At 38.0% G+C, this 22,304-nt stretch overlaps 1 protein-coding gene across 1 annotated transcript in view; it reads right to left on the reverse strand.

The window, feature by feature from the left end:
• LOC309404752 (putative ATP-dependent RNA helicase DDX60) overlaps window positions 1–22,304 on the reverse strand; it is a gene marked incomplete at its 5' end in the record, with an annotated part of 48,686 nt that overhangs the window by 4,664 nt on the left and 21,718 nt on the right. The window contains 16 exons of the mRNA XM_081999318.1: window positions 2,340–2,487; window positions 4,906–5,027; window positions 5,699–5,837; window positions 7,212–7,316; window positions 8,383–8,583; window positions 9,788–9,888; window positions 12,273–12,429; window positions 14,005–14,149; window positions 15,430–15,588; window positions 18,819–18,946; window positions 19,768–19,896; window positions 19,983–20,087; window positions 20,195–20,304; window positions 20,471–20,616; window positions 21,134–21,249; window positions 22,019–22,114. Coding sequence (XP_081855444.1) covers window positions 2,340–2,487; window positions 4,906–5,027; window positions 5,699–5,837; window positions 7,212–7,316; window positions 8,383–8,583; window positions 9,788–9,888; window positions 12,273–12,429; window positions 14,005–14,149; window positions 15,430–15,588; window positions 18,819–18,946; window positions 19,768–19,896; window positions 19,983–20,087; window positions 20,195–20,304; window positions 20,471–20,616; window positions 21,134–21,249; window positions 22,019–22,114 — 2,107 coding nt within the window. The remainder of the gene's footprint in view (window positions 1–2,339; window positions 2,488–4,905; window positions 5,028–5,698; window positions 5,838–7,211; window positions 7,317–8,382; window positions 8,584–9,787; window positions 9,889–12,272; window positions 12,430–14,004; window positions 14,150–15,429; window positions 15,589–18,818; window positions 18,947–19,767; window positions 19,897–19,982; window positions 20,088–20,194; window positions 20,305–20,470; window positions 20,617–21,133; window positions 21,250–22,018; window positions 22,115–22,304) is intronic.

The following is a 22,304-nucleotide window of genomic DNA, read 5'->3' on the forward strand; positions in this document are numbered from 1 at the left end:
TCACATACAAGCGCTCTGCTTTATGCAACCCAGTATGAATTCCTGTTTTTACAACAGCATGGCATTTCAGTTGGCTTACGGTCTGCCTGTAACCTCAGTCACTGTCTGTAGAAGACCTGTCTAGTTATTTCTAAATATATTCTTACTTTTGATTTTCCTTTTCTAAATAGAAACCTATTCTTTCTTTCCAAATTATCAATTATACTTTCAATCGTTACGCTGCAGCCTTTTCTGCTTTGTGTTATGGTAAGTATGCTGTAGTTACACTGTTTATGGCATTCATAAAAAAATCTCATCAGTTTGACATATTTTTTTTGCAGCATTGCCCCAAATTATGGTAAATAAGTAGAAAAGTCTCTGCTGCATCTTGAACTATGGGGCATGGTTTGATCTTGCATTTCTTTTTCTGTAAATCTAATGGAAAATGTTTCTTTCAAAGTGAAACAGCTTCGAATCATGGAATCATAGAATTATTAAGGTTGGAAAAGACCTTTAAGATCATCAAGTCCAACTGTCAACCCAGCACCACCATGCCCACTAAAGCATGTCCTGAAGTGCCACATCCACATGTTTTTTGAATGCTTTTTGACTCCAACCACCTCCCTGGGCAGCCTGTTTCAATGTTTGACCACTCTCTCAGTAAAGAAATTTTTCCTAATATCTAGTCTAAACCTCCCCTGGTGCAACTTGAGGCCATTTCCTCTCGTTCTATCACTTGTCACTTGGGAGAAGAGACCAACACCCACCTCACCACAACCCCCTTTCAGGTAGTTGTAGAGAGCGATGAGGTCTCCCCTCAGCCTCTTCTTCTCCAGAATGAACAACCCCAGTTCCCTCAGCTGCTCCTCATAAGACTTGTGCTCCAGACCCCTCACCAGCTTCGTTGCCCTCCCTCTGGACATGGTCCAGCAACTCAATGCCCTTCTTGCACTGAGGGACCCAAAACTGAGCACAGTATTCGAGCTTCATCAAAATGGGGAGAATGCAAACATATTACACCTTCCATTTAAACATGAAACTTTACCATTCAAGTAGAATAGGAAATTCAATTTCCACAGCTCACGTCCTGGGTAAAAGTAGCATTAGTAACAGTAATACATATAAAGGAATATATATGCTGAAAATGCAAGGCAGGCCATGCTTTGCACTTCTAATTTGGAATTCCATCATTCTGTGATTTACAGCTCTTTACTTCCTACATTTTTCAGGTAACATATCAAGGTGTGGGGTCCCTCCATTGTTAAAATAAGCAATCTTAAACTGAATATGAAAAAATAGGATTTCACTATAGTGTTGCTAATATTATACCATTATGCAGCACTTTCCAGTGCTCTGTACTGGAAACGGGAAACTGCCATTTACCATCTCAAGCTCTACCTTGTATTCAAGCTTGGTTTGCATTCACCTTATCTGTTTATCTCCCCCAATGCCTCACCTAAGTTGAAATCAACTTTAGACAAAACTTTCCATGATCCAGCTATCAGCATACTCGAAACTCAAAGTAGATGATAAGATATGGTAGCATGTAAGGTGATGTGGGCTTTTTTTTTTTTATTTGTACACAGCAGAGACTAGAAACATCACTGTACCAGTATTGGAAAAAAGGATGGATAAATGCAGTTATCTGCTACAATTAAAGTGCTTCCTTGCTTCAAAAACAGTATTTTTGAAGGCATGTTATTTTTAGAGGCGTTAGGCAATGGGACAGTGGCATATTCCATTGCTTTTATATCTCTCTTCCAGGAAGTAACATGAGATTATGTAGTACTTAAATAATTTTCACCCAATGGCAATCCATATTGCTTGATAATTTTATAGTCATTGCATTTCATATTGCTTTGGTTATTTGACATCATTTATTGGCATAAGTAACTTTTAGTTGATTTAACAAATGGTGCAATGTTCTTCTTTAATTGTTACCTCAACCTTAAGGCTGTTCAGATGTTGAAAATCTAACCTTTGTAAAACTCTGAAAGCAATTCAAGTATCATAGGCATTTGAGGACCTGCAAATGCACTGATGATTAGATAAAAAGGCTTTTATTCAATAATTACACTTAATATTTTTTCCTTTTATAAAAAATTCTCTTTGATTTTTATTTTCTCTACCAAATAATAAAAGAATAGCAACTAAAATGATCCTTTTCCTGTACAAAATTTGTACCATATACAATATAATCTATAATGCTTGGAAAACAAAAGTGAAATAGAAACTGTTATCTCTTTATTAGAGTGTCTGAAGTCACCATTTTTTTTCTTTACAAAATAAGAATTAACCTAAATTTCCTAATACAATCAATTTCAAAAATTATTAATATGCATTATTTTTTCACTTCCTACCTGTCTTTGACAGTGGAAGTCTGTATTCTTGTTCCATATCTGCCAGTTTGGCAGTTGTCAGAAGAAAATGAGCAAAATTTTCCCCTACTTTGGTGTTGTACTCATTCACAGCATCTGCAAAGTCTTCTGGCAGATCTTCTAGAAAGACCTGAAATAACATGCCGTTTATTGCTTAAATCAGGTAATCTCTCCAAGTGTGTCAGTTCTACATTGGTGCATACATAAAATACTAGTACACACATAGCATATTAGTAGAAAGAAGGAAAGAGTACAGCTCCAAACTTTACCCAACTTGTCAGACTGCCTGACCATCTAGAATTAATGGATCTTAAACTTGAACATGAATAAAATGCAGAAAAAGGCATGGAAGATAAACAGTAAGTATAAAATTCCTAGATTTTCACTCACAGAGTATTTAACAAACAGCTTTATTAAAGATGTTTCAGCTAGCTAAAAAGGGACTTTTGAAGGGCTGCATTTCCCACATCTTGTTTTGCGTATCTTTGTGTTCAACAGGTTCCCTACCAACATGACAGACTGATGCTTTGCTGCCGTTAGCCACAGCAGTCCCACAATCCCTCCTACATGACACGCCCCTTTTCAGAAATAAATAACTTTTTTCCTCTTGGAACGCTTGCTGGAAACTGCCCACATAAACATCTTAATCTGGAAGAATTTTCCTTTGTTGTTGCAGCCATAGCTGTGTCCTCCAAAATTTTAAGGCTTTGCATAGAAGAGCCAACAGGAGCACAAGTGCTTCACTCTCTGCCTGTACCCATGGTGGGTTAACTTTGTGCATAACTAGTGTTAATCCTCATCCTACTAATATTGTCCCATTTTTTGAAAAAGGCCTAAGCCTACAGTGTCAAGTACCACAGAGTATGCTGGTCATCTTCTGCGTCATTGGTATGTGTCACAAAAAGCTACAGCTCCTTAGAGACAAAATTCTAGTAGAGTGAGGAGAATAAATTGCCATTTGGGGAAGAGATACTTGAGTCGTACTGTATAAAGAAATGCTGTGTCGTTTATACTTTTATCATGACAGTAACTGTATAGTCATCTGTTTTCACTAAAACATACTTGAATAATCTGGTACTTTTCATTTAACCTGACACTCAGCTGCTACTTCTGTGGTTAAATCAAGGCTTTATTTTAAAACAGTAAGTAATTTTTTCATTATTCTAGCTACTTGCATTGCATGTAGGTCGCAAGGTGTTGATGGCAGGGAGGCATAGTTCAGGGATGGCTGCTGTGACAAGAGGCCAAGGGCTGCCTGGTGACAGACACAGACACAGACAGCTCCAATGGCCCCACCACAGGACAGAGCTGAGCCCATCAGGCACACGTGCAGCACCTCTGGCAAAACTTACTTAAGAAATGGTAAAAATATCACACCGGCAGAATGAGAAGCAGCAGTGCAAACACCAAGGTCAGAGAAGGAGAAGGAGGAGGTGCTCCAGGTGATGAAGTGGAGATTCCCCTGCAGCCTGTAGAAGGGACCACAGTGGAGCAGACATTTCCCTGCAGCTGTCTTAGTGGAGAGGACCATGCTGGTGCAGATATCCTCACTGCAGCCTGTGAAGGACCCCTCACCAGAGCAGCTCAGTGTTTGCTGAAAGAACTACAGCCCATGGAGAGCCCACACTCCTGAAGGACTGCAGCCCACAGAAGGAACTCACACTGGAACAGGGGTGACGTGTGAGGAAGGACGCATGGCAGAGCGAGCTGTTAAGAACTGACCACAACAACTCATTTCTCATTTCCCATAAACCCTGCACCGCTTGGGGTGGGGGAAAGGTAAAGGAGTCAGGAATGAAGGAGTAAAGCTGAGCCAGGGGAAAGAGGAGGGGGGAGGTAGTGTTGAAATTTTTGTTTTTCATTTCTCACTACCAAAATCTATTTTAATTGGCAACAAATTAATTTAATTTTCCACAAATTGAGGCTTCTTTGCCCATGATCATAGCTGGTAAGCGATCTCCCTGTTTTTGTCTCAACCCACAAGCTTTTCCATCCTATCTTGTCCCCCATCCTGTTGAGATGGAGGAGTAAGACAGCAGCTGGGTGAGCAGCTACCTGCTGGCTCACCAAAGTCATAGATTCATAAAACCATTTAGGTTGGAAAAGACCCGTAAGATCATCAAGTCCAACCGTTAACCTAGCACTGCCAAGTCCACCACCAAACCATGTCCCTAAGTGCCACATCTGCATGTCTTTTAAATACCTCCAGGGATGGGGACTCAACCACATCCCTGGGCAGCCTGTTTCAATGCTTGACAACACTTGCAGTGAAGAAACTTTTCCTAATATCCAATCTAAACCTCCCCTGGCACAACTTGAGGCCATTTCCTCTTGTCCTATTGCTTGTTACTTGGGGGAAGAGACCAACACCCACCTCACTATACAGCCTCCTTTCAGGTAACTGTAGAGAGCAATAAGGTCTCCCCTGAGCCTCCTTTTCTCCAGGCTACCATACATCCATAATGACCCTAGTCTAACTGACAAATGGGAACAAATTCATTGAAGCAGTACTCAACATGAGTTACAGTAAAACCAATGCTTTCTTTACCTTTGACTGGCAAAATGTGCGTTTATATTTCATTGAGCAGGCTGGAAGATACTTTCTCCCAAATAGGTTTGCTAGAATGAGCACTAGCTTTTCCAGGACGTTTTCTGAAAAAACAGTTGAGCCTACATCAAAACAGAAAATAATTGGGTTAAATATGGAAGTGTAAAAAAAATAGAAAATATTTTTTTCTTAAAATAAACAACTATTCAGCAGTTTCCTTCCCAGCTGCCATTGTCATGACAGAGGTTATACAAAGCTATGTTGGATAAAGATCAACTCATTACATACAAAAAAGGCTGGTAGATAATTAAGTGACTAATAATATGTACAGATCAATATTGTATTCTTATACGTTCATATACTGCAGTATATCTCAGTGCACAGAACGGATTTGACTCATGTAATGAGACATTAGAAGCACTTCGTTGATATTCAGAGTGGTCATCCGTCTTATTTGCTACATGGCATTCAAATTGTGCTCTGGAGTCAGAATTTATTTTTTTTTTATGTATAGCATTCTTTTTTACCTCATCAGAACGTTTCACAAACAGTAAATTTAGGTTCATGATATCAGCATTGCCATTGCCAAAGCCTTGGCTTTCTCAGACAGCAATGCACATTGGCAACAATATGCATATGCATAGTGTGTGGAGACAGAGGCCAAGGGTATGAGGATGAAGGCTAGGCAAGCAAAAGGTGGCAGCAGCAAGAAGGCACCCAGAAAATTTCATAACCATTGGGATTACAGAGCCTGCCATAGGACTGCAGTTAAGATGCATACAGTATTATTTACCTTTAATTGGCTGGCACAATTTGTGGAATAAACCTTTCACAAGAAAGCTCACTAAGACAAAATTTGAAGGTTCATAATAGTACAGGTGTGTCACAAGTCCAGCAAATCCTATGGGGTTACCTTCTTGATCCAAGTAGCCCTATTTAATTTAAAAGAAAAAAAAAGCCTCGTTGTGAAAGATGAACTTGGATATGACAAAAATATAAAATGGTGGCATTCAGAAGAACAGTCCTTCAACCTAATGCATAGGTACTTATTGAGACCATTCACTTTCCACTGAAAGACAAAAATTTTTCCTTACTGAAAAACAAGTCACCAACTATTTAAGTATTTCCATGGGAGATGTTCATCTCCCTGTGCAAAGCATAGATCTTGACTTCATAGTTTTAGTGCTGATTTAGATCATGTTGCAAATGAAAAGTGCATACAGCCACCAAAGTAAGATCTGATGAAACTTGAATAAAAAAAAAAAAAACTATTAAGCCAAATGTTTGATGGGATAAAAGCACAGCAAGCAGTGATCTGTCAAATATGTTGCTGCAAGATGTTTGGCTGCATAAGCTTACATAGTTTAAAAAAACACCAGGAGAAGCTCATGGAATAAAAGTCCATTAAAGGCTATAAATTCCAGGACACCTCTCCTGTCAGAAATCACTCTGCATCATGCCCTGTAAGAAAGCAGGGAGTGTCCAAAGAATCATCATTACATGGTTGCCCTTGGGTTTTTTTATATACTTCCCTGGGAAAGTTACTGGAGACAGGATACTAGGTATATGGGCCAGGTTTTGTCCAGTTCCATGCTAACTGTGACTTTTTGGAAACATTACTAATGTCTTTTGTACGCTGATCAGATTCTTCTCTTCATCAGACTCCTGATCTCACACACAAGGGGGACAGATCAGAGGAGGCAGAAATGTTGGTTAGGGCTCCTACTAGGAGCAGGACTGGGAAACCTGGGCACAGATGATTTGTTAACGTAATGACATTATTGGTGCCTCTTACCACCTGTAGTTCTAAGTGGTAAGCCAAAATGGAATCATGCATAAAAATTTTCCAAAATGGTATCCATCAAATTGAAACTATTACTATGGAGATATACACCATTAATTTTCAGTCTTCTCTGAGACCTAATTTCTCTTAGAGATATAGTTTCTCCCAGCATTTTGGAAATCATGTCATCGTTAGTATGTCTTAAACCCTTATCATTTCACATGCATGCATATACAATATAAATACACAACTCTTACTTTCCTAATCAATTTGTAATCATATAGAACATACCATAAGACTTTTCCTATTGAATTTATTCCATAGCATAAGTAGCTCAGAATTAACCTCAAACTTAAGGCACTCTAATTTTTTCTGTTTCCTTAAATTTCTAACAGGAAGAAATAGCCTATTGCTATGGAATATAAAATACATGGTTCTTTAAATTAAAGCATACTAACACAAACAAATGAGAATCTGTAGATTTAAGAGGAACTACCCTTTATGAGAATGAGTTAAAACCTACCTCTTTGATAAGAAATTGCAAGGAAAACATAAAATAAATTTTTAATATTTCAGCATATCTTTCTTTTCTGAATGACATCAGTGAGTGCTTCAACACTGACAATGCCTGGTCAAACAAACGGGGGGGTTAAAAAAGAAAAAAAATAAATTAGAAATCCAAGGGAATATTGATATTGTAACAAGCAAATAAATTTAATGTCCAGCTTTTATGCTTTGTTTCATCAATTTGTTTTCAGGGTAAAAATGCTGGGTGGAGGCTATGTTGTATTTTTATCTAAGCTGAACACCTAACTCCTGGAAATGCTTGTGAACAAGTCTATCCTCTGTCTGTCAGATGTGCGCTCATTTTCTAAACTTATGCTGAGATTTGTAAAGTTAATTACATGAAGTTCATATAGGGATCTAAATGACAAGGATTTAAATATCATTAAACTAAAACCAGGAAGTTTTAAAATTACTCCTTACACTTTAATACAATTTTAATATTTAACACAGAAGTTTAGCAATTTACTTTGTTATCTTAAGAAGAAATATGTCTGAATTCATTCAGTGAGTCCTTGAAAATAGATGTTTATATGCTGAAGTGGATGTAAAAAACAGATCATCTGGAGGTAAGAGTTCCTTAATAATTACAAGAGGAAATCTCTGACCAATTTGTTGTTACATTTGTAATCATTGTCATGGGTTGTCTACATAAATCACTGGCAAGCCTAAGAATTATTTTATTCCAGAGAGTTAGTATGCAGATGTAATCAAGTGAGTAATACAGAGAATTTTCTCATTGTTTCAATTGAGATAGCATTTCATAGCTCCCCTCTTCCCTATGGAAATGTATGTTCACATCTTTTCCTCAAATAAAGCTGAAATTTTAAATATTGGAAGACTTTCTGATTCTCCAAGTTAATGGAAATATTGCAGAGAACAAGAGTTGGTAAAAATACCTTCCTGATAGTAGCATTCTTCCTGATGATAATATTTATTGCAAAGAATAAATGTATGAAAATGGAAGTACAATACTGTGGAGAAGATGTCACAGGTACTAGAAGCAGTATAGCAGAGTATGCAATTTCATTTGGAGGCAGACTGCTTACTTCTGAAGGGCATAACTTTCTGCTCATGTTAAGGAGACATTATAATTTAATTAAATTTCTATTAAGAAAAAAACATTAAACCTTTGCTCTGGCATCTGCTTTGTCATCAGCCTTCGCAGCCAACAGCATGAGTCTCAATATTAAGGAAACAGTCAGAGGAAACTGGCCTTTCAACTGAGGTACGTTGGATTTGATAAGTCTTTCAACTTTGGGCAGTGGGATGTCATAGAAGAACACATTTCCAATCATATCTTGTCCCCGTCTTCCAGCACGTCCTGACATCTAAGAACAAAATATTCATTAATTGTATTTTTAAAATAATAAAAGTATTAATTTCTAAATAAAATATACCTAAGTTGTATATATTGGTACCATCTATAGAGTCCTAATAAAGCATTTATGCAGAAATATTAAAATAATGTGTGCAAAGTATGTTGTACCTCACATATAGCTGGTTTACAAATGTGGTGAGTTTATTTACTATTTTTAATATGAACTTCTAAATTTGATAGAAGATCTAAACACTGGTCAGGATACTTACATTCTCTCACATGTCTTTTTAACATTTATGTTTCTTCAAGGTAAGTTTCAACTTAGTTTATACCTACACCAACTTTGTTTTCAAGTTACATTAAGCTCTGAATTATTTCTGGGTAGATTTGAGGCAAGAGGTAGTATCAGTATGAATAAAGCCCACAGAATATGAATAAGGAGTAGAGAGAAGCTTCCTAAGGGTGCACTTCCTTGCTTGGATCACCTGTTCTTGGTCAGGCCCATTGTGGGGACTTGCCCCTTGTACCAGATGATGTGACAAAGCTGGAGTCATATAATTTATGTGCAGCAGAAGGGAGATGAACGTAGGTCTGGTTACTGCACAGATCCACTCACACTCTGAGTCTGAGAGCTATCTGCCAGGTGATGCCTATATGGCCTCCTGAACCAGAGGCAAACTAGCAGTTACTTCAGGAAAATACAGGTTTGAAAAGCAGCACAAGAGTAGGAAACAGGGGCTAATGAAGAGGCTAAAGTCTCTCAACCCACTCAGTAAGTTGTGCCATGACTGGAGACATTCTACTTCATTGCATTTGCAACCTCATCTACACACTGCTGTGTTGCATTGTGTGGAGTGCAACTTCCAAGGTGGAAGAAACTCAAACATCCCTATTAATCCAGTCAGCAATCTTTCTTTTCCTCATTACATCCCCACTGTATGTTCTTATAGCACATTTTTCACATGTTTATAAAACCCTGGCTAGAACAAAACAGCTTTTGTCTTTCCAGCTCGCATAACCCAAAGCCGAATCTATACCTTTAATTCACTGAGCGATTGTAATACCTTCATTGCTGAAATAGGTCTTTTGACTACATACATTATCTGTGAGCTGGCAGTTCATGTAAAAGAAAAAACATTTTTCTGAATTTGTGTGTGATGACAGCTACATGTGTACTGTTCTTGTAATAAAAAATAGATGTGCTATTTCCATACCTGTCTGTAATTTAGGGCATCTAAAAAGACAGAATCTTCAGCAAAGACAACAGATTTACATGGCATGTTGATTCCTAGAGCAAGTGTTGAAGTAGCTGTGACTACCTATAAAATATCAAACATGAGCATGTCTATTAGAAAAGGCAATACTCAATTTAAAAAAAAAAAATGTCATCAAGAATCCAATTTAAATCAACAAGAATTTTACTTTCATTTTTCATCTAGCTAAACTTCAATTAATTTAACAGAGATATGACCATACATGAATTTCACTCTTTAGTGTAGTTCATATAGCTATTACATATTCATATTAAACTTTGGTATTCTGAAAGTTTATACTACATGTTTTATTGAAATAATTGAAATAATATTGAAATTGAACACAAATGGAAATATTCTGTGAAGACAGTACAAAATATCATAATCCTATAGAGTTCATTTAACTAAAACACATTCAATTGGCTGCTGTGGTAAAAGACAATTTTAAAATGTTTCTATAAATACATTAGCAACAAAAGGAGCGATAAGGAGAATCTCCATCCTTTACTGGATGGGGGTGGGGAACATAGAGACAAAGGATGAGGAAAAGACTGAAGTACGTAATGCCTTCTTTGCCTCAGTCTTTAATAGTAAGACCAGTTGTACTCAGGGTACCCAGCCAACTGAGTGGGAAGACAGGGATGGGGAGCAGAATGAAGCCCCTGTAATCTAAGGAGAAATGGTTAGCGACCTGCTACACCACTTAGACACACACAAGTCTATGGGGCCAGATGGGATCCACCCAAGGGTACTCTCGAGGGAGCTGGCGGAACTGCTCACCAAGCCACTTTCAATGATTTATCAGCAGTCCTGGCTAACCATGGAGGTCCCAGTTGACTGGAGGCTAGCAAATGTGACACCCATCTACTAGAAGGGCCAGAAGGAGGATCCAGTCTGACCTCGGTGCTGGGGAAGGTTATGGAGCAGATCATGTTGAGTGCCATCACGTGGCATGTACAGGACAACCAGGTGAGCGGGCACAATCAGCATGGGTTTATGAAAGGCAGGTCTTGCTTGACTAACCTGATCTCCTCCTATGACAAGTTGACCCGCTTACTGGATGAGGGAAAGGCTGTGGATGTTGTCCACCTAGACTTTAGTAAAGCCTTTGACAGTGTTTCCCACAGCATTCTCCTGGAGAAAGTGGCAACTCGTGGCCTGGACAGGTGTACTCTTTGCTGGGTAAAAAACTGTCTGGATGGCCAGGCCCAAAGCATGGTGGTGAATGGAGTTAAATCCAGTTGGCGGCCGGTCACAAGCGGTGTTCCCCAGGGCTCAGTATTGGGACCAGTTCTGTTTAATACCTTTATCAACAATCTGGATGAAGGGATCAAGTGCAACCTCAGTAAGTTTGCAGATGACACCAAGCTGATGTTGATCTGCTCAAGGGTAGGATCTGGACAGGTTGGATCGATGGGCTGAGGCCAGCTGTATGAGGTTCAAGGCCACGTGCCCGGTCCTGCACCTGGGTCACAAAAACCCCATGCAACATTACAGCTTGAGGAGGAGTGGCTGGAGAGCTTCCCAGCAGAAAAGGACCTGAGGGTGTTGGTCAACAGCCAGCTGAAGATGAGCTGGCAGTGTGCTGGCAGTGTGCCCAGGTGGCCAAGAAGGCCAACAGCATCCTGGCTTCTATCAGAAATACTGTGGCCAGTGGGAGTAGGGAAGTGATTGTCCCCCTGTACTTGGCACTGGTGAGGCCGCACCTCGAATACTGTGTTCAGTTTCAGGCCCCTCACTACAAAGACCTTGAGGTGCTGGAGTGTATCCAAAGAAGGGCAACGAAGCTGGTGAAGGGTCTAGAGAACAAATCCTATGTGGAGTGACTGAGGGAACTGGGGTTGTTCAGTCTGGAGAAGAGGAGGCTGAGGGGAGACCTTATTGGTCTCTACAATTACCTGAAAGGAGGCTGTAGTGAGGTGGGTGTTGGTCTCTTCCCCCAAGTAACAAGCGATAGGACAAGAGGAAATGGCCTCAAGTTGTGCCAGGGGAGGTTTAGATTGGATATTAGGAAAAGTTTCTTCACCGCAAGTGTTGTCAAGCATTGAAACAGGCTGCCCAAGGATGTGGTTGAGTCCCCATCACTGGAGGTTTTTAAAAGACGTGCAGACATGGCACTTAGGGACATGGCTTAGTGATGGACTTGGTAGTGTTAGGTTGATGGTTGGACTCAATGTTCTTAAGGGTCTTTTCCAACCTAAATGATTCTATGATTCTATGATATGCTAATCTGAAGGACAGAAACTCTTCGTTAGAAATAAAGTTCTACAGCTATCAGTTCACTTCGTTTATTTTATTTGTTTGGAAACCTTCATGTTAACATTTTTTAAATAAGCATGACAAAGCCAATGCAATATATTTTACCACTGGTGAAATGTACACTATATTTTTTAATTAAATATATGGAGAAACTCAAATTTAAAAATAAGAACTGATCCCAGTTTACCAACCTTGATATATCCCAGCCTGAAAAGCATCTCCACTACTTGTCTTGCCTTGGTGGCCATAGATCCATGATGATACCCAATGCCCCTCAGTGCCATTGTTTGCTGCAGATAACCTCTTCTCTCAAATCTAAGCCGATGAAAAATCTTCCTCAGAGTCTACAAATAAAAACAAATGTTAAGTATTAAGCACAACCAGGTGATGCTAATGAAAAAAAGTCTTCCCTGATAGTTCCAAGTACTACAGAGAAATATAGCTGTTTATGATCTTCAGTGAACCTGAAGCCCAAATTATGTAATTGGATGTGTATCATCAGTAGCTTCATTATGACGACAAATCCAAGCTCTTCAGTACACTTCTATGTACTATCAGGGTTTTTCACCTTTGCGAGAAATCTCATTACAACAGCCCTAACTGTCATACCATACAGCTAGATAAAACCAGACATGGCAAGCTTGCATGTTCATGACTCCTACTCGAAGCATGGCCTCATGACCATATAGTGTGTGCCAGTATCACAGAACAGATTCCTAAGTATCTACATGAAGCTGATACTCTTTTACTCTTGTTTATCATCCCTGTTTGGTATCACCATTTCATTTCACAACAGTTAGAAGCTTCCCTTTCCCGAATTCAGAAATAGCACCGAATTAAGCTTTTTCAGTATTTTCTGAACTTCACTCTACAGCTAAGTGCCATCTGTTCCAAAGTCCAAGCTACTTCTTCACCACCTTTACCATCTGCAGCTGTGGGAAGCAGTATTCCTCCCGTGCTGGCTGACAGCAGTCCAAAAATGCCATTGGGATCCCAAGTTCCCATGATAAGTAATCATGAGAATTTTCAAGTTGGGTCCCCATACACAGAACCTTCTTCTCTTTCAAGACATATCACAATAAGCAGAAAGTGTTATCAAGGCACTTCACCAAAATTTTGAGCACCTTTTCTCTGAATTAAAAGCTATACATCACAATTACTTTTTTTAATGAAAAAAACCCAGCCACAAAGAGACAGCTATATGAACTACAGTCATGTTTCAAAAAGTTTAGACCAGAGGGGACCTGAAGGCCCTGTCACCCACTACTACTAGAAATGATGCAATATAAATCTCTTTCATAAATTATTCCTTAATTATTTTTATACATATGTACATTAATATTTCTGATGGACATCTGCAGATTTTCAGTGCTTTTCTCACCTTTTCTTTCCTCAGTGGGCAAAAACACATTGAAGAGCATGGAAAATTTTTCTTTGTGAGGACTAGAACTTTTAGAGCCTAAAATTATTTATTATTTAGTATTTTTACAGGATATGAAGGGCTTAAAAATATTTTGATAAGCACACAAAGGTGCCATATAGCCTATGCTAATGACTCAGTCAGAAAAAGAGAGTCTGAGATCTGAATCAACAAGTAACAGAACTGCATTGCTGACAGTTCATGGAAATTATTTAATTGTAGTATACATCCCAGGTCTTCTATCACAAGGACAAGTCAACATCTTTTTATTTGGCAGAATGAAAGCTGTCCACACATCTTAAAAATAAAGTTATCTAAGATTGATACCTAGAATAAAATTTAAATGGTAATATTCAGAATGCTTCATGAAGTCAATAGGCACTGTTATGAAATACAAGTGCATCACACATCATATGTGTTTTATGTATTTATGCACAAATTTATGCATTTTAGACATACAAAACCAAAACTATGTTATAATTATCAGTGAATTACTTACATCTTCATCCACTGCTTTAGGATTAGCGTAAGTACACACAGAAGGGATAGCAGTTAGCCTTTTAAGTCTCTTTTCTAACTGTTCTTTTGTGGTCAAAAGAAGTGCCATGTTTTCCATTTTACTGGAGCTCAACTTTTTCATATCCCTGTATACAATATACAATTAAAAATATTATTTCTGTAATTAACATACATTTCTCAATCTTAACATATTCTTTGGGTACTGAAAGATGCAGGCTCATTCCCTTTTAAACTGTAGGCTCAAACGTATTAGATCTGTTAGAACGTGTTAGAACGTAAAGATCTGTTAATGTAAATTCACTGATAATGCTAACAGCTTCAGTTTATCATGGCTTGTATGCAAAATAGCAAGTAATTCTGGGTGAATCAGAAAGAGGAATTATGGTGGCATGCAAAAATGAAGGAAGATGAAGCCAGCAACTGTAAGTACTTCATTTAGCAAATTAGTAAGCTAACAAGATTGCACGTAGAATTAAATACAAAAGAGAAATGTGATGGATTTACCGCCAATAATGACATGGACTGTAAGGATTTAGGACAGGATTTGAAGAAGAGAGGGGAGGGAAAACTATTTAGAGGCAGATTTTCAAGCTACTTCAATGTCTAAATATGTGTCTAAATTCCTACTGGATTTTCAAGTTCTCACTTACTACTATTAAAGTCAGCTAAGTTTATTCTTTCATGATATTATTTCCAAAGACTGTACTGTAAATGGTCATGATTAGGAGGACAAAACTATGATGCTTTATGTTCCTGACAATCCTGATAACTACAGCCGTATTCCATTGTCAAATGACTTCTAAAAATCCATACTCTATGATCACAAAATCAAGAAGATTCAAAGTTAAGGGGGAAACAAATACAGTACAATCCAAACAAAAGGCTGACAAATATTCAAAGAATATCTCACCAGTCAGGTGAACCCATACTTCAGAGATCCACCACTGTAACCAGCCATGGTGAGGCTAAACTATGAAAAGACTCTCCCACAGTGGCTGACCCAGCACCAGGGTCAGATGCTACTTGAAGAGACAAAAGTTACTGTCTAGAGAAAGAGCCACTCTGATATCTTGGTATCAGTAATGAATTATTCCAAATTAACCAGTCTCATATACTCAGGTCTCTCTCTTTGATTCTTAAGTTGTAGTACCAGCACCTTACACAATGCCAGCAACACTGGTATCTTTCTGCTGCCTGACTATATACTAGGTACTGCTAATTGATACCTGCCATACAGCTGCTCCTACTTGTGGGTTCCTAGAGCACAAAGAGGAGCAGAGACTACTATACTGTAAGCTGGATGAATGTGCTGCTGAAAGGTATATTCCCCAGAAATAAGTTATCACAAAATTATGCTCTGTCATAATATGCAAGCTTTTTAATAATATATAGTTATAATACTTACTGAGGGTTGAATTTTATGAGCATTTTTTTCACTTTTCTTAGCTCGTCCCTTAAACGTTCTTTTTCCCTCTCAGTGTTAGGGTCTTGTTCACTTTTTTGTTTTTTCAGCAAATTGAGGAATACATTCTTGGCTGCACATTCCACTGAATCCACATTAAATCTTAAAGTAAATAATATATAATATATGTCAGTTAGGTGAACTCTAATAGAGTTTTTACTTATATGCAATGCTGTTACAATAATATTCAGTGAGCCTTATCATCTGACACTAGTTAGAATTTAATCATTAGAAGCATATACCTATTCCATCTCCAAATCATAGTCTGCATTCTCTTTCAAACTGCTATTATTCCAAAACTGAGTGGTAAAACGTAAAATGGTTCCACCAATAAATTATCTATAGAAAGTATGCTCAACTCTACTTTTCCCTAAGCTGGATACTTGGACATACAGATGAAACAAACTGCAGCTTAAGTCATTTTAATTCTTCTCAACTACCCAGATGAGAATCAGTGCCTGTCTTTCTTGGTCTTCTACATAGCTGTTCTTCCTCATAGCTTTTTCAGTATGGCACCGTTTGGAGTCTAACTGGGATGAAGACTTCTCCAGCTTCACTCTAAAAAAGTATTTTTTCTGTTCTTCTTGCAGCAGGCAGATCCTGTTACCTAACCCCCTGCCAGGTGTTGGCAACACATGGGCTGAGGTTGCATTCTAGTCCATTAGAATATGCACGAGTCATTCAAATCTGGCAGTCACCAAGAACAGGAGCAAAAATTGAAGGACTTTGTCCTTTTATCCAGAAAGAAATGCAGATTATAAAGCCAGGAGATCACTTCTTAACTTAAGGTTTTCACATCTTCATGCATGACAAAGCTCAGTAACAGTCATTTGCCAATTACCCTTTTTTTCCCCTTTGAAGCTCAACTCAGAAATTGAGTGATCTAATTTCTCTCTACCACTTATTTGGCCATAAGGCATACTAAAGTGGTGCCAGCCTGTTCTTTTCCTTGGTGGCTCTAAGAAAAGCAAAGTAGACTCTAAGTATTGTTTTTTCCCCTACTACCAATGGCTGCGATAGCAATTTGGCTTCTACAGCTCTGATACCTGCTCTGTCAGGAGTCTCCGTTAATTCCATGCTAACATAACACCATACAGAATGACCTTTTTGCAACCTCATTCATCAATAATGGCTTAGGGAGAAAAAGCTTACCAGCACCAATGAAGCATATACATCATTGTTTATCAATGATCAAATGATCAATGATAAACATCAAACCATTACTCCAAGTCACTGTCTACTACTTGTGAGGGTTACTCATCCCCCTTCACCTCCATCACAATTTCTCAGGACTGGGACATTTAACTAGAGAGATTTTTTTTTTTTTAATTCTGTCTGACTCTTGTCCCTCCTCTGACTACAAAGACACTGGGGAGGTCTACCAAGTGCTGTTACACTACACCTGTGCCTTAAAAGACCATTATATAACAGATTTATGTACCTCATCGCCCAGCTTGATACCACTAGGTTCTGCCTCCATGTTCATTGGTCTGGGTTGTGTTCTTGTCTCATCATGATCATTTATCAGTTGTCAAGGATATTTACACTCTACTCGCAGTCCCTTGTCAGAGCCATAAGTCACCAACAATTTCTAAGGTCCCGTCATTCCAGGGTAGATGAGAGTAAGGCACTGTCCTGGTTTCAGCCAGGATAGAGCTGGTTTTCTTCACAGAAGCTAGTGTGAGGCTATGTTTTGGATATGGGATGAGAAAATGTTGATAACATGTTGATGTTTTAAGTTGGCGCTAAGTAGTCAAGGACAGTCCAGCTTCTCGTGGTGGCCTGCCAGCAAGCAGGCTGGGGGTGCAGGGGAAGCTGGGAGGGGACATGGCCAGGACAGCTGACCCAGGCTGGCCAAAGAGATATTCCATACTATATAACATCATGCTCAGTATATAAACTGGAGTTAGCTGGGGGGCGGAAATTGCTGCTCGGGGACGGGCTATCAATCACCAGGTGGTGAGCAATTGCTGTATTGGGCAATTGTACTTGTATTATTGTTCTTGTACATTCCTTTGTCGTTATTGTTATTGTTGTTATCATTGTTGTTTCCTTTTGTCTTGCTGTCCTATAAAACTGTTTTTATCTCAACCCATGAGTTTTTTCCCAATTCTCTCCCCTGTCCCACTGGGGGAAGGGGGAATGAGTGAGCGGCTGCATGATGCTTAGTTGCCGGCTGGGGCTAAACCACGACAGGCACTTATCCATCTCTATTAAGGAGAAGCACCTTGGAACTTCTTATTGAGTGCCCCAGCATGATGTTGCAGTTCATACACCAGCCCTGAAATTATTTCATATTTGAAGGAATTACAAATATCTAAGAGTCCTTTTGAAAACTGTCAGTTTTATCTTGAAATCAGCCATAACATTAATTTACAACTAGACCATCACTGAGAAATAGAAAAAGAAATAATTCACCAGCAACTAATCTGAGATGTGCCGTCAATATGTATATTCACTTTTTTCTTTTTCCTTTCTAGAGTTCTTTCAGAAATACCTTTTTATCAACATGAAGCATGTGAGAACTGGAATGGCAGTGAGCATTCTACCCCTACTGTCCAATGTAAGGAAGGGCCAGGCTTCATACTGAGATGAGAAAACTTTCCATTTTTACATGATTGTTCCTATGCATTATTACATTGAGAATATGCGCCAGACAACCGTTTATGGATAAGCACCTTCTTTTTATTATTAAGTCCAGCATTGAGGTACATGCCTACTTTACTAATATTAGCAATATCACTCACAATAATGGTATTGACAGTAGGCTCAAAGTTCTGCATGTCTGACGTTATGTAATTACATCTCACATGTCTGCAAAACAGGTTGATTGATGCATGTCACTGGATGCAAGATGAGATTGTTAGAGGCTATGCAGTGGAACCCTCACCATGTGACCAATGCACACAGTAACAGAACCTCATTTAACCCTTTTCCCTAGCAAATCTGTCCCTACATACACCATTTGCACCTCTAAATAAACAGCATACACTTTCCACAAGTTTTACTGACTACACTGGGGCAAAGCAACTGAGAATCTGACTCTCATCTTAATGTAATTCAGTTCCTTGTAATTTTCTCAGACATCATGCATGGATTCTAGCCTTTCCATAAAGTAATTAATGCTCTTAGTTTTATTTCAGCTAAACCTTTAGTGCCATAAAGATACATGGGTTGATAGAGCTTGTAGGCCTTTACTTTGTATGTTTTAAAGCAAAGGTAACAAATACCATATAAATGGCATTTGCCAAGCCAAATCAATGCTTATCTCCAATACTCATTTTTCTTAATATAGGCAATACACATATAATACATGGAATGTAAATACTTACATAAAAAATATGGCAGGCAACTTATCCATCTCATGTAATTTATCAACAAAGCTTGCAAAATGCTTCCATTTTTCCCGTTCTGAGCAATCCACAGGTTTTGGCTTAAGGTGCTCCAGTAGCTCATTCACCTGACCAAAACAGTATTATTGTGGAGATTTTAATGGCAGAAACTTCTGGCTAGAGGCTAACAAATATGAAGTCTCCATTTTCCTGTGTCAACTTCTATCAGCTCAAATTTTTTAAGTGATTCAGAACTGCAATAGCCACATATAGTTTACAGATTAAAAGGTCTGCAAGTTTTCAGCTGACTTTAGTAAGAGCTCAAAAAGCGAATTGTTGTAGCATTCATGGCTACCATCACTGTGCAAATAATAAAGTATCACTAACACACTGATTATGATATATTTTCATATTTAAATGTCATATTTCAAGAAATTCGGGTTTTTTTCCCCAGTTATTCTATATTTTTTCCTTGTTGATTCACCACCTCCTCATATTCCTTTTTATGATATAGGAATAGGTGGCCTCCAATCAAGGACTTCATTTTCTGTTCATTGCTTTAATTTCTATCTTTTACATGGCAACATACATACTGTCTGTGGTTACACAGAAGGTTTCAAATAAGCAGCAAAAAAGACATAGACTAAAAAAGCAGAGCAATGGTACAATATTCTCATTAATTGTAGGAGCTACCTAAAGGAACCACGAACTGAAATCTCACAGCAGTATCAGAAATCTGATTCCCAGAGAAGCTTGTGAAAACATCACCTTGAAAATGCTTATAGAAATGTCACAAACATTAGTGCTTATCTTTCAAGTACAGCAGCAGTTAAACCTAATAAATAATAATTATGGGAGGAGAAACTCCCTTAATTATATTATTACATACAATTATTATTATATTAAAAGTGTACATAAGCTTAAGAAAGTGCCTTGTAACAACTGTTACCTTCTGGTTTTGGCCAAGCACAATCCATTTGCTTAGTTCTTTCTTCAGTTCCTGTTCGTATTTCCTCACATCTGCCTTTTTTATTACTACTTTATTCTTGAAAGAGACAAACTCCTCAGGATCTAGCTCCTGGAAAACAACATTAATATAAAATATTGCAGTACTTTGTTATCTATTTATTTTTATATATTTTGCTCACAGCCATGCATACACACCTGTGCCCTTGGCCACTCTTTCCAGACTTTTACCATTGTGTCATAAAGCTGGATGCTCTCTCGTGGAGAGAGAGAAAGATCTGAAGGAATACCATAGTTCTCAATCTGCATGGAGTTTAAACAAAAGAAAAATAAAGGAATCATTTTGATGGAATTCATTTTGCCTAAATGTAACAGTTGCTAAACCATGTTGACACCAGTATTATGCTTACATGACTGACTGATAATGCAGCACACGGATGACAATGTTCAATGATAAAATCACTGCCCTTTAAAGAACACACATACTTTTCCAAATCATTGTATCTTTCTTCATACAAGACTGTGAAGAGACAAAAATGCTGTCATGATGCACTTGGTTGTTTTAAAAAACAAGATTTGTTTTTATTTGAAAAACAAAACATGCTTAAGTTCACATACCCTAATTAAATTTTTTTCAGAAACAACACTAAATGTATTTCTTAGTTACAAAATATTCTGATACACACCCAGTCTAACACGATATGACTTCTTTTGTGTTTGTACTTTAGATTTCACCTCACATTTTCTTCTAAAATTCTTTTCAGAGTTTGTAGGGCTTCCTTCTATTCTATTCTCAGCACGTTGCCAATACCTTTTCACAGATTGTAACCACCTACAGTGCAAGAATAAAATAAAAATGAGTTGTAAAAAATATTTTAAGAAAATAGCTAAAATAGATGAATTACTACAATCTGCTCAGTTTCTCCTATAGAATTTCCAGTCCCCTTTTCACCATCTTCAGTACAATTTTCTCCAGTTTATTCCAGGGTGCAAATAAAAAATGTGGAATAGCACCATTATATATATAAATATAGTGCAGGTGTCTTCTCTGATTGATCATGGACAAGTGTGCTTATGGGGCTCTGGCAATTCAAATAGATGTAAAAGCCTCCTAAACTCCTCTGCACAGCTCAATTATAGGGTCTGAAGGAATAGTAGTGCCTGTTCTCATTACAGAGTCAAGAGTTACAGTATAGTTTTGTGTTAATTGGGGGAGTAAGTGTAAGCATAATACATATAACAATATAACTCCAAATCAGTTGCCTCCCAATAGTAATTGTCCTCTCTACCTAAAACTCCTCATATCCAATTTAAATATGCTCTTGTGAGCAAGAAAATTCCACACGTACTCAGTTAGGTGTTCCGGGTTGCTGACAGTGGCAGAGAGCGCCAAAAACGGACATCGAATTGTTACCAGAAGATGCTCCCACACCTCTGCTCCAATTTCATCACCGAGACAATGGACCTATGTTTTGGTGGAAAAGGGTTAAAAGAAGAGAAAAAAAGTTCCTTATCAAAGTGCACCCATAAGAGGAGTTGTTTTACGTTTTGAAAAAAAATCAAAAGTTTTGATCAGCAAGTAAGATCAGTACTAAATAATTCTTATGTTGGAGTAAATGACCATGAGATCCAAATCAAATGTTCAAATCCCTCTCCAGACTTCACTGGATAGCAAATTAGTCTAAATTCTAATACTACATTCACTGTACCCTAGATACTCACTGGCATCATTTGCAATTAATTCTATACACAAGAAAGAATACAGTAGAAATTTTAAATTTAGCAAGATTAATCATTGACTTTTTCCCTGGAAAGACAGACAAACACTGTATGATGTAAAATGTTTATGATCCCAGTCTGGAATGCTCTATTTAGGCCACTGGGACTACAGTGGTGTCTTTTAGCTTTTCAGTTGACTGGATTGAGAGAAATAAAATAAGTTATTTCTCTTAAGCCAGCCAACTGAAAAACTAAAAGCCACCATAGTAGAGGAAGTTCCTGGTAGCTTTGACTGAACTATATGTCCTCTTGAGGACTAATGGATCTCTAAGTTCTTTCACTGGAGTACAGAAACGCTATCAGCAAACAGGAAAAAGCAAGTAAGTCCAAAATAATATTTCTGAAGTTGTTTCTATACCAGCAATAATTTATGTAACAAAAAATTGAGTCACCAGCATTTTTCCTCAAGATTTTTCATATATTTCTTAAATTGGTTACTATTAAAAGATGCCTACCTCATCAAATATAACATATTCTATCTGTTTCGTCCATTTCTGGCAACGAGGAGACAGCATCAAGATTTCTAAGCATTGAGGCACTGTCACTAGTATCTAAGAAGAAAGGTTTGTAAAGCATTATTTTCAAGTAAACTGACTAATCAACTACAAGTAGATTCTACATTTAAAAAGCATTTGAAAATATATATAGATTTGATTTCAAGGTAAGCAAGAACGAATTAATGATTTGCCACTGCTATCTTCAAGAAGGGCAAGAACGAGGACCCAGGAAACTGCAGGCTGG

The sequence above is a fragment of the Phaethon aethereus genome (assembly GCF_964289735.1).
Source record: "Phaethon aethereus genome assembly, chromosome: 4".
In the NCBI taxonomy this organism is placed as follows: Eukaryota; Metazoa; Chordata; class Aves; order Phaethontiformes; family Phaethontidae; genus Phaethon; species Phaethon aethereus.